The sequence below is a fragment of the Mastacembelus armatus genome, chromosome 4, assembly GCF_900324485.2.
Source record: "Mastacembelus armatus chromosome 4, fMasArm1.2, whole genome shotgun sequence".
In the NCBI taxonomy this organism is placed as follows: Eukaryota; Metazoa; Chordata; class Actinopteri; order Synbranchiformes; family Mastacembelidae; genus Mastacembelus; species Mastacembelus armatus.
The window spans coordinates 1,270,069-1,282,458 of NC_046636.1; the positions used below are offsets into that span (position 1 = coordinate 1,270,069).

Below are 12,390 nucleotides of genomic sequence, written 5' to 3' on the forward strand. Positions count from 1 at the left end.
ACGTGACAACATGATTCCTTTCTGTTTCCCTTCTCTCTCAGTAACTAAAGGTTTGCATTCTTATATTCAGGCTCTCAAACCACCTGGTTGAGGGAAGGATTGTGGAGGCGTGTTCACTTTGCAATATCTGACTAAAACCCATGATCTGCTCTAAGCTTAGCCTCTGTGTTTTAACAAGTACCAGGATGTAGGGTTTTACCCCCTGACCCTGAAAAAGGGACGAATCTGTTCATTAATAGAAGGTGAATAAATAATGATAATGATCAGTTGAAGTCAAATATATTGATAGAGCTCATTTTAAAACAACAGGTGCAGAGAGAAACTAAAGTACAGGTCAGAGATTACAACAAGACCAGGCAGATTTGTTAAAGTAACACAAATAACAGGTGATGCAGGTGTTACAGACAATTTGGAACAAATATATCATTAAGTTATTTATCAAGTGGAGTCAGCAGGAACTCAGGATTTGAGAATGGGAGCAGGTGGGGAGGATCAGGCACCGAGGGGGGGAGGACAGACTGGTACTGATGAGTCACCTGATGTAATATTACACAGTGTTACACTGACACTGAGTTTGGTTGATAACCAGGTTCATTAAGTTGAAACAGCACATACACTATGAGGTAATGTGGAACAGAAGTATGCAAACAATAAACAATAAAAAGATTTCTTCAACCTTAAAGCTACTGTGGCCACGGTGAAATATGCGTAAAGTAAAGTGCATGGACGCACGTCGACGGTGTGATGCTGCTGAGGGTTTTGCTCGGAGCGTGTTGACATGGCTTCTAATCAGGTTAAGTTATTAAACCCCGAACAGGGAGGGAAATAGGTCAGGAGCAGCTCCGTGCAGAGAGAGGGAGGGAGCGTTAGAGCGAGGGGAAACGTGAGGGGAAGCAGCAGAGCCATGAAGCTCGACAGAGAGGGCATCACTTCAGTGTGGCAGGAGCAGCACATGGTGCTGGACCTACAGCAGGGCTCGGATCTCTGTCATGTACAGTGAGACTCACACTCCCTAAACCAGGATATTCTGTTGGTGGACTGAGGACGACGCAGGTCTGACTTGTGTTTTGTCTGCTGGGGAGTCTGTTCTTGGATTTTTAAGCAGCTGATTTTCCTGTAGTGGGAATCATCCTGGAGCTTCTTTCAGTGTGGGACACATTAGTGCAACTCTTCAGCACGTCCTAAAAGCAAAAGCCCCACTTTTAGTTTGATGCATGCACTCTTGCATCACAGAGGAAGCTTGCGTGTGGACACGCAAAGAAAGAGGAAGTGCAGCTTTGTGGCTGGTCATCGACTCAGCTTCTGTTCTCTCTGATGGTCGGCGGAGCGTGAACACACGAGCCCTCGGGATCCGGACATCGTTTATATGCACATCCCTCCTTCCCTCTCCTCCCTGTTCGTGTTGCTCTTTCGTCACTGCTTCTCTCCCTCAGGCCTCCTGCTGCTGGTGGGATGTCGGCTTGTGTCCAGAGCAGTAATATGAGGCTTTTATTTGTGGGCACCGTTCAGGACGTCAGTGTAAAAACAGGAACAAGCATCAGTACAAAACAGAAGATTTAGCAGATTTCAGATAAAAAAAAGAGAAGGGGGCAGCCCGGAGAGCATCTGCAACACTATTCAAATTCATTTCATGCTTCCTCACCTGCTGCTGAAACGGAGCCTTTATTTGAGTGCCCCGGATAAGTTTTCCTGATCTGTGCTGGCAGCTGCCATCAAACCATCTGACTCATCTGTGGCTGGATCTAAAACGTCTGGATTTTAGCAACAAATCCTTTAAATCCTCTGTAAGATTCTGAGAGTTTTTAGTTTTCTGGCTTGAGTCGGTGTTTTTAACAGCCTGTCGGTCTGGTTTGGGATCTGACAGCCCACACACTCCCAGGATCTGTGCTGGGGGTCACCAAAATCCTTCTCCCTGGGAAGCTCAATCCTAATCAGGATTTGTTCTGCTTTTCTCCTGATCTGCCACACGCTCAGACATCCCTCCATCCCTTTATCCCCACTCACGCTGTGCCTGTCCACTGTGCCCGCTCTCACATACACTCGGAGGTCAGGACCTCAGCTGCTGAGCTAATGAGCCACACTCAGCTCCCTGTGGACACACGGCCAGGAGGGAAACCTGCGGCAGCTTAAACCAGCCAGGAGTCTGAGACAGAGAGGGGAGCCATGGCCCGACAGTAGCCGGGCAGAGAGCCTTCAGCCAGGGCAGCAGAGGGGGATGAAGGTGGGTGATGGCTCCTCTGTGGAAGGCCATGCTGTCGAAGAGCAGCCCGCTGTACAGAGACTCTCTGTTCTCCTTCTCTCTGTGGGAGTGGAAGGCCCAGGAGAGAGAGCTGCTGCTGCTGAAGAAACACACCGACCGGGAGAGGAGGGCGCTGCTCGCACAACTCGACAAGTAAGACGGACACACCACAAAGAAGCCGAGGTCTCATGTCTCATTAAGTGCAGGGGCTGAGAGAGGAGGGCGGAGGCAGTTAGCTTAGCTTAGCATAAAGACTGAAGCTCCACAGCTGGTCTGGCTCTGCACTTAAGATGTTAGATTGAAAATACTCCTCTGGGTTCACTGTCAGAGAAAGTAGAAGTTAGATTTAGTTAGATTAAAATGTGTCTGTTTGCTGCACCTGTGCTGTATTACTTATGTGTCTGACAGTGACCTTCACCTCAGGGTCTGTGTGAGTGAAGTCAGCTGCAGGTGTTTGTCCTGCTGTAGCTCCACCTCCTCGTCTGTGCGTCTGTCATTCGGGTCTTTTCAGTCAGTCGTTAGACGTGAATGTGTTAGTGGTGATCGAGTGTTTTCACCCGTGGGGTGTGATGCGGCGTCGTGCATGTGTCCGTCATTAAGCAGAACGCTGCAGTCAGCAAAGCCTCTGAGGGACACGGCAGCTCAGCGGGCAGGTGACCCATACACCTGGTACACTAACAACGTGTGTTATCCTTTAAATCTGCAGCTCGCCTCACATTCCCCTTCCTTTGTCTTATTTTGACCGTTTTTACATTTAAATCATTTTTAATTGACTTACACTTGGATTAACTAATTAAAATGGGTCTGTATGAATAAGCTGTTCCTCACAGAGTCATTACTACAAATCTAAAGAGGATTTAAGGAAACCATTTCAATTTCTAAAGTTTGATCATGCAAATCATTTATGTAATTAATTGAACTGCTTCCTGTAAACTAACTTGTGTTTAATTCTTACAGTTCAGTAGCTTTCTACAGTTTTGAATCCTTTCAGAAACTATGAATCACAGCACATCACAATAGTTCAATCATCATCTTTAAACTGTAATTATGTCTATTTGCCATGGTTAAAATAAGGCTCTTTGAATTAAAAATAAAAACGTTGTGCTGTGACTTTGCTGTATAGAATAAGGATTATTTATTCTACGTGACCGATAAGACACATACTGATTGTTTGTGTGTGTGTGTGTGTGTGTGTGTGTGTGTGTGTGCGTGTGTGTGTGAACAGGCTCAGTAAGGAGCTGCAGCAGAAAGACAAAGTCATCGAGTCTCTTCGTGCCAAACTAAACCAGCATCACCATCATCATCATCCTCACCGTTCTGACACACCCTGCAGCAGCCACGCCCTCTCCGACACCACCGACCAATCAGATCGCATCTCCTACGTGTCCGACGAGCATGGGTCCACGAACGAGGACCTGGAGCTTTGCTCTGATGTGGACGCTGCCAGTGAGCTCGGCCAGGAGGAAACACGGACTTCAACCAGAGTCAGCACAGGTGAGAACACGACACCAGCCTCCCATTGTTTTATGCACTGCTGCAGAAAACATCAGGACCTGGAGCTGATGGAGACAGTTATCAGCACAGTCACGATGTAACAAATCCCATGAAAAGCCCAAATCAAACATGTTGGTCCATCTGAGAACCTCCTGTCATCGTACCCATTCTTTATGTCCTGTGTTTGTTATAAATAACCAACATGTCCCGGAGTGATCCGATGCTTTTTAGTACAGGAATAATTAAAGGGGAAACTCAGACACGTCGGTCTGTTTTGGTGTTTGGGTTCCATCCATCGTGTCCTCAGCAGACTCTTCTCATTTCCAGATTCCCCCTCTCACGGTGGCTCCATGTCACGCCATCCATCGGCCCCTCCATCCATCACCTCATCCCACACAACCCAGTCCTGCCTCAGCTGCCCCAGCTCAGCACACAAACCTGCAGACTTGCAGAGTCAGACAGGTAGGAAGGGGCTCAAGAGCCAGACCCCAGGTGTAGAAATCTGAAAAAGCTGAATTTGACTTTATGTTGTCTGCTGTGTTATTACACTTTGACCTCACAGCTCTGAACTGCTGCTCTGCTGCTCTTTGCTGATTTTCTGTTTGACTTTCCTGTAGTTATTTTTCATTGTTGTCCTTTTTATCATGTTTCCATCTTTTTACTTTATGCTTTTGTTTTATACTTCCATTTTAATTTTCCTTCTCCTCCTCCTCCTCCTCCTTCTCCCAGCTCCAGCCTCAGTCTCAGTCTCCACCTCTGTTCCCTTCCACCTTCCCTCCTCCTCCACCCAGACAGCCCCTCTGCCATTCAGCGCCCAGCCCACAACCCTACGAACCCGCTACCAAGGCAGTGGGGGGGTGGGTTTCTCCCTGGCTGAGGTGCACCAGGAGCTGCAGATGTTGCAGAGGCAGCTGGGACACAGTGACCGTGCGTTTGGCTGTATATGCATGTGTATGGGAGTGTGTTAACTAACTAGTTGAAGCCTGAAAGTACTGAGCACCAAAACAGACTAACTCACTGGAGAAAAACAAAGAAACTTTTCAGGATATTTTTATTTGTACATTTATGAGGAAGTGTAGTTTGCAGATTCCTTATGATATTCTGTTGCAGTCTGACAGCAACTAATAGTGTGACAAGAAAGTGGAAAATAACTTTTCACGTACGAGATGGCCCCATGATCGTACCCATCATGCTTCTTGACCTCACTGAGAGCTGTCCTACACGCTTCAGCAGTTTTCAGATGTTTGATTTTATTTGATTGTAGTCAGAAACACGATGCCTCTGCAGATAAGTCTGGGAGGGTTTACATGATACCACCACTGGAGGGCGCCAGAGTTTGAAGTTGGCCATATATTTTTAATCCACTGTGTTAAGGAGGGATGATTTATAACCTTTAATCTCAGCGTGTAGCCGCCTCGCGTCAGTATGAGGATCAGTGACCTAAAGCTGCTGCATGTAGAAACACAGGGTGTGAACTGGAGTTGACCAGCTTTAATAATCCACTTCCCCCCAACTGCCTGAGCGTCCTTTTTTTGTTTCTTCTTCTTTCCTGCTGTCTTTCTTCTTCATTTGCTCGTACTTTCTTTCTCAATAAATAACCAGTTTTCACTGGATGTGTAATGATCAGAGCTGGAGGAGGATCTGCTGTGATCTTAACACACTGATCTTCATCCCTTTTCCAGTCGCTCCACTAAAATCAGTCAGTCACTCATCAGTGTTTTTGTTTTTTATAATTACCTCAGTTTTTCATCCTCTCCAGGGTTCTCCACTCCCCAGTCCAAACCCCTCCATGGTTTCCCATTTGCCCACCAGCAGCCGGACTCTTCTGCCTTCCTGCCTCCCTCCTACCACGGATATCAGCCTTCTCCTTTTAGCAGTGCCACTAGCAGCAGCAGTCTGGACGCCAGCCTGGCAATGAAAGCTGGGGCCAGCCTGTTGGAGAGCAGTGCATTGTGGGACATAGCCTACGGTACCCGACCGGCGAGACTCGGAGCTGACCTGTCATCAGGATCATCAGGGTACCAGTCAGGCCCCAGCCACACAGGTACAAACACGTTGAATGACTGACTAATTAAAGAATCATTAAGGCTATAGATTATCTCCAAATACTGAGGAGGATAATCTATAGGCCAAGGCGACAGGTCACAGTTCACTGATTCACTGAGCGTCAGATCTGATCCTGTTGGTGCCTTGTTCTATTGTAGGTTCAGACCTGATGAAGGAGCATTTGCAAGAGATCAGGAGCCTGCGACAGAGACTGGAGGACTCCATCCACACCAACGACCGCCTCCGACAGCAGCTGGAGGAGAGGCTGGCCCGCACCGCCACGGAGAAAGGTAACACACACACACACACACACACACACACACACACACACACACAGTATGTAGTCTGTAGTCTGTAGTCTGTAATTGGCTCAATAAAGACTGTATTGATCTCTGAGTTCACTCTTGTGGCTCCCTCTCCTCTCCAGGCGCTCCTACCAACATCTACATCCAGGGTCTGGACTCGGTCGGGCAGCTGTCCAGTGAGATCAGGCTGCTGAAGGAGGAGAACGTGAGTCTGCAGAAGCAGCTGAAGCACGCCACCACAGGTAACATCTGATATCCAGCCTGTAGAAACAACACTGCCCTGAGACTTGTGGCTCTTTTTGTGTTTCTGGAGGAATGTGATTCATTAATAACATTATTGGAGCTGGACATTATTAACCCTTTGGCTCAGTCCACCTGCTCACCTCTGGACTGACACCTGTCCCTTGCAGAGGGCAGTAAGGAAGTGGAGCAGCTGAAGGAGGCGGTGCTCCTGGAGCGTGCCAGGCTGAAGGAGGCGGAGCTAGAATCTGAGCGATGGGGGGAGCAAAACAGAAAGTTGCAAACTGAGGCTGAAGCCCACATCCAGGAGATCACACAGCTGAGGCAGGACAGACAGAGGAACCAGGAAACCATCAACAGGTGTGTGTGTGTGTGTGTGTGTGTTTAAAGCGACGTGAGGCATTCTTCATCTGAAATGTCCAGTCACCAAGTGAGACGTGTCAGTGCTTGTATGTCAGTCCTCATGGCTCCTCCAGGCAGCCTCCTCACTCCTCAGCTCAGGAATAGGAGCTCTGGGGCAACCAGGAAGGATTTCTGGGTTGCACAGGGACTGAGGAATGATGGATAATCAAATAGGAGTTAGGATGCACCTTTATCTTGGTGAGGACCAGTTTGACATTTTTAGAAAGTCATGGCATCTTGTCTGATCCTCACATTTTCAAAAAGGCTATTTGAGATTTAAGATTTGTTTCTAAGGAGGAGATCAGCTTAACAAATTCTCATCCTGCTGCCGTGATGGAGAAGTGTTCTCCAGGCTGAGGGCCAGGGCATGTATTATGCCAGTCAGAGTCCTTACAAGCATAAAAGTGCAAGGGAGCTGGGATTTACTTTAGTCCCATCCATGCTCCACTTAAGTCAAACTGGACCCAGCAATAATAACCAGCATGCTATTTCACGTGTGTGCTGGCAGGCTGCAGCACGAGCTGAGCATCCTCCAGCAGCAGCTGAGCGAGAGCCGCAGTTTGGTCCAGTCTCTTCAGTGTGAGCTGCAGGTGTATCACAGAGTGGGTGGAGTCTCCACCAGCACACACTCAGGTAAGACTCATCGTGTTCATGAACGCAGGTTTCCGGTCACACATTGGACGATTTGTCATCTTGGTTTTTGTGTTTCTACCAGGCCAGGTAAGTGCCACTGCCCGGTCAGGACACAGCACTGCAACCTTTGACCCCAAAGAGCTTCATACTCAGTTGGAGCAGCAGCTGAGGGCAGGGGTGGACACGCAGCCTGGAGCCAGGAGACAGCTCTTCAATGGTCAGTGTTTCTTCAGTCTCTCTGACCTGTTGCTTAGATACAATGATGGATAAAGTGATTCCTGAATGAGCAGTTCAGTGCTGATGGAAATATTCCTCCACAGATGTTCCCTCTCCACCCGTAAGAGACACAGGGCTCATCAGTCCCTCTTCTCCTCTCCGTTCTGTGCAGAAACAGCCAGAACCTGGAGCTGTTGACCAAGGTCAGAATTCCACCTATGAAAGCAGTATTTGTCCTTTTGTTCCAGTTATGTGACGCAGGTGTTGTCCCACAGCGAGCTCCGTAAACCACAAGGGAGCACATTATTGCACATGGAGCTCAGGTGCTTCCCTCCTGTGTTTCTGTTCCTCCCCAGCAGCCTCGACACGGCAGGGCCAAGCTCCAGACGGCTCCTTCGCCAACCGTCATGGTCGCCACGTGATCGGCCACATCGACGACTTCAAGGCTCTGCAGCAGCAGATCCTGGAGGGCAGCGCTCTACTCTGCAAGACGGAGGCCGCCCTTTATTCCCTGAGCACCACCCAGGACATCAGCCTTCACCAGGTGGGACCACAGACCAGGTGATCCCTGGGGCGTCACAGTGTCACCTGCTCTACTTTGTGTTGACATGCTGTGTTTTGTGTGTCTCAGCCTTCAGACTCAGGTTCTGTGAGGAAGCTGCTGTCCGACACTAAAATCCTCAGACAGATCCTGGAGGAGGCCGACTCCCTGCTCCGGATGTTCTGGAGAGCAGCTCTGCCCAATTCTGAGGAAGCCAAACAGGTCAGAACCAACACCAGAGGAAAACCACACAGCAGGGTCTGATGTGAAGGAACCAAGACCACACCAGGAGTTTTGAGAGATTGCTCTCATTGACCCGTATTAGTCACCATGTCCCTGAAGTCAGAGCAGCTTCTGTTCTCTAAACATTTTAGGAAAGAAGAATCTGCTCAGTATTTCTCAGTAGGAAACGTAGTTCCAGGAAGGAGTGGCTGAAGGAGACTTAAAAATCTAAAGCACCTGCTGTTAAACCACTGAAAAACAAAACGGCTGCAGGAATTAATCTAAGTTTATATTCACTCATCTAGACGTCGAGTATTATTGGATTTTCCTAAAGGAAGTAGCTTCCAAAAAGTCGAACTACTCCTTTTTATATCAGGCTGTGAGCTTCAGCTTTGATCCAATGTGTTTTTAGCTGTGACTGCATGTGTGTTTTCAGGATCAGTCTCTGAAGGAGGAGGTCTCTTCTCTCCGACTGAGGCTCTCAGAACAAGAACAGGCTCTAAAGGACGCCATGGAGAGAGTGAAGAGCTCCAACCGCACCAAAGATAGCATGGAGCACTTTATAGTCAGCCAACGTGAGTCGCTGATGTTCCCACGACTTTCTACTAGAACAAATAAAAGCAAAAACCAGATCTGTTTCTGTTCCTGCTGAAGTTAACTCTCAGGTGTGTTTACAGTGTCGAGAACACGCGATGTGTTGCAGAAAGCCAAGATGAACTTACAGGTGAGTTCATAAGTTTTCACATGTTAATATTTCTTTGATTCTATTGGCTGAGAATAACTGAGGCGTTGTGTGATGAAGATTGACAGCAGAGAGTAGGAAGTCGTAACGCCCCCTCTCCTCCTGCTGTGTCTCTTTCCTGACTCCTGCTGAGTTTCCTCAGGAGAACGAGCTCAGAATTTCCTCCCTCCGCCAAGCCTCTTTCTCTCTTCCTCCTCCCTCCCCCTCTCCCTCGTCTGCCTCCTCTTCCTCACTCCCATGGTCGTGTAAAGGTACAGTCCCCTGGCTTTACTGTTGTTGGTTCTTGGATAACGTGATGAAGCTGCTTGTTTTTGGCATTAAAACTATTTTTGCATGTGGCCCATCAACTCATTTCATTTGAATCTTACTTGTGTGAAAGCAAACCATCAGTTTGATTCCAGTCTGACTTGGACCCTCAGAGCAGGAGCCTCATTGGTCGGTTCAGGGGCCAAATTCTAACAACATCCAGGGGCCGGCTGAGCTGTCAATCAAAGACGTGCATTGACCTGCCCATGCTAAAGGAGCATTTCTTTATGGCTTATGTCTTCTGCACTGCTCTGCATGCCTTAAATTGCCCCCTGGGGATAAATAAAGTTTTTTGAATTGAATTTCTGAAACACTAATGAATTAATAAAAAACAGCCTCATGATGTTTCACTGTGACAGAGCTAACTCTTATGATTCAGTTGCACTTTTGTACCACTAATGGTGCTGTGGAGTAATATTGTTTAGTTTAGTGTTTAGTTTCTGTATTTTGCTGTAATAGTGCATCCACCTGGTTATGGTGCAGGTAGAGACAAAGTAAGAAGTGACTGAGTTAACATGTAAACGCCTTTATTGGAAGTTACCGCTGCTGTTTGTGTTTTAGTGTTTGAAACTTAATTACGAGGCGTGTCGTGAAGTTACCGAAGCATTTTCTCTAATTACTAACTGCTGTGAGAAGAATCATTTCTGCCCCTTTTCATTCCGAAACAACTCGACTGCTGAAATTACTTTCAATCTCCTGCACTTGTCCCTTGTGTTCAGGGTGTTTGATGTTTGTGTGTCCTGTGATCTGCTGCAGAACATGCAAACAGGTGTAGTGTGTGTCATGGTGCTGAGGAGAACAGTGTAGGGTGTGTTGAGGACAACAGTGAAACACTAATGAAATAACAGGTTCTACACTGATACCATAACCCTGAGGTCTCTGAATATCTCTCCTCCTCCTCCTCCTCCTCCTCATCTTCGTCATCTGCCTTCCAGGTGAAAACACAGGACGATTCAGTGAGCTCACCTTCTCTCCTGGTTGGGGTGTCGTGATGCCCCAGGCTTTCTCTTCCATCTCCCCCCCTGCTGTCCCGATTCCAGCTCACCATCGGCGCCCCCCGCAGACGGCCTTCCTGTAGTGCACCAGCTCCACGTTCCTCATGTCTGTCATCTCATGTTCAGACAGAATTTCTGGCTCTTGTCTCGGATAGAGAAACGTTTCACTGAGCGTCTGAGTGTTTAAGAGTCTTTGTGTTAGATTTCTGTTGGTCGATGATGGTTTAGGAATGTGAGTGGGAGTCATTGTTTTAGTTTTGGTATTTATGTGTCTAGATGCTGGTTTTCTCCTTTTTCTGAGACCAGGCTGAGCTTGGCTGAAGTTGAGCTGACTCACAGCTTGTGATGAAACATTTTTTCCATAGTCACATAAACACTCACTTAAAACAAATACAAAAATAAACAGGTTTAAAACTATTTGGGCAACTGACGTTTAATAAGTCTGATGAAGGTTTTTGTCATAGACATGGTCTCATGAGGTTGTCAGGCTGAAACTGGGTCTGTCTAGTCCATGTTCTACGTCAGGAGCTCACAATCGGTCTCATAAGTCAGCGGAGATTCAAGGAACAAAAATAATCCACTTGATGCCAGCAGGAAAAAGGGGGTTTTGAAAAAGCCAAAACCAAACTGCAAAGTGCTTCCCCTCAGCTTCTGTTGAAGCTCATTTTGTAGTTAGTGTGTAGAATAGCTGCATGTGGTTTGAGTAGCTTGTGGAAACAAAGCCATACTCTCAGACGGTACATTAGAAATGTATGTTTTGTCTTAACTGTACGAAATGTCATAAAAACAACCAGCTACCGATATAAAGGAAAACCACGTAGAGCTACAGTGACATTTGCTCAGATAGTTGGTAGATGATGTTCTCTTGCATTTACACTCAAATACAACCTTTTGCTCGTTCTCCTCAAACCTCAGAGAATCACAGTTAAACACAGTCAGTCCTCTGCACTTATTTAAAAAATATAACCAGTGATGAAAGCCTCGTGCCGAAGCTGCTGTGTGCAGCGACTTAGTAAATCAGTGTTATTAAAAACAATATATTACAGACTATTGAACATGGAAACAAAGTTGTTTTTAATACATGGTCCAAGAAAGATGACACACACTTTGTAATCAGAAAATGGACCACACTTTTATCTTTTTTATCCTTCAGGTGTTTTTACTTTTTTCTCTAAATTTGTGAATGTGTTTAATGTTTGAATTGCCCTTAAAATGACAATCACTTTTGAACAATCAATACCAAAACTGCATCTATACAGGAAGATATTTTCTTCAAAACGTCAGCAGGATTGGTGACAGTCACTGTGCAAATGAACTTTTCTGCTACAGGGTGTTTCACACTGGCTTCTTCCTTCTCATTTTTCCTTGATTTCTCTGTTTTGTGTTTCTTTTTGTGCATGAACTGTAGCTTCACTGGCCACCTGTACTATTCCTGAAATATGCAAATTTTTTGGGTTACTGTGCAATACCAGCCTTCATGTTTGTTTTGTGTTGACGTATTAGACCTAGGCATTAAAGTGTCGTGCCATCTGTTTTCGTTCAACAGCTGAAGTGATGTAAACATTTCTGGAGGAATAAGTCCAGTTTTTTGACAATCAGTCTGAAGCAGTGTAATAATGGCCCAGTCACGTGATACGAATATGAGATTTAACAGCATAACAAAAGCACTGTAATAAATAGATTTCTGAAGCAATAAGCTCAACCAAAGTTAACAACATGTATGTTGTCAAATCAGGTGTAAAATGATAAAGTTTAGATATTTTTTTCTGTCATTTCCAAAAGGTCAAAGGTCAAACGTTGTGTGCTTCTTAGTGTCTGTGGTTTTAGGAACCACATCTCATGTATGTACATATTAAGGGAGTGTGTACATCAGTGCCGGTTTGTTATTGCTGTGAGAGAAAATATGGTCTTTGGTTTAAGACCATCTGTATTTTTATGCATGTTTTCCTTATTTTACTATGTTTTTGGCTAATAAGAAAAGAACCTTTTCAATAAAAGGGAACAAAACA

General features: G+C 46.2%; 1 protein-coding gene across 6 annotated transcripts in view; it reads left to right on the plus strand.

Moving 5' to 3' along the window:
• The window catches only part of pde4dip (phosphodiesterase 4D interacting protein), a 69,481-nt gene extending 57,091 nt beyond the window's left edge, over positions 1–12,390 (plus strand). For 3 of the 6 annotated variants that reach the window (XM_026323172.2, XM_026323173.2, XM_026323167.2), the window contains 16 exons: positions 3,465–3,733; positions 4,061–4,195; positions 4,463–4,660; positions 5,493–5,777; positions 5,938–6,069; positions 6,207–6,326; positions 6,495–6,684; positions 7,235–7,359; positions 7,442–7,576; positions 7,680–7,778; positions 7,932–8,119; positions 8,207–8,338; positions 8,775–8,913; positions 9,016–9,062; positions 9,223–9,331; positions 10,322–12,390. In XM_026323172.2, coding sequence (XP_026178957.1) covers positions 3,465–3,733; positions 4,061–4,195; positions 4,463–4,660; positions 5,493–5,777; positions 5,938–6,069; positions 6,207–6,326; positions 6,495–6,684; positions 7,235–7,359; positions 7,442–7,576; positions 7,680–7,778; positions 7,932–8,119; positions 8,207–8,338; positions 8,775–8,913; positions 9,016–9,062; positions 9,223–9,331; positions 10,322–10,464 — 2,446 coding nt within the window. In that variant the 3' untranslated portion in view covers positions 10,465–12,390. The remainder of the gene's footprint in view (positions 1–3,464; positions 3,734–4,060; positions 4,196–4,462; positions 4,661–5,492; positions 5,778–5,937; positions 6,070–6,206; positions 6,327–6,494; positions 6,685–7,234; positions 7,360–7,441; positions 7,577–7,679; positions 7,779–7,931; positions 8,120–8,206; positions 8,339–8,774; positions 8,914–9,015; positions 9,063–9,222; positions 9,332–10,321) is intronic. The other 3 variants (XM_026323168.2, XM_026323169.2, XM_026323171.2) reach the window with 3 other exon arrangements.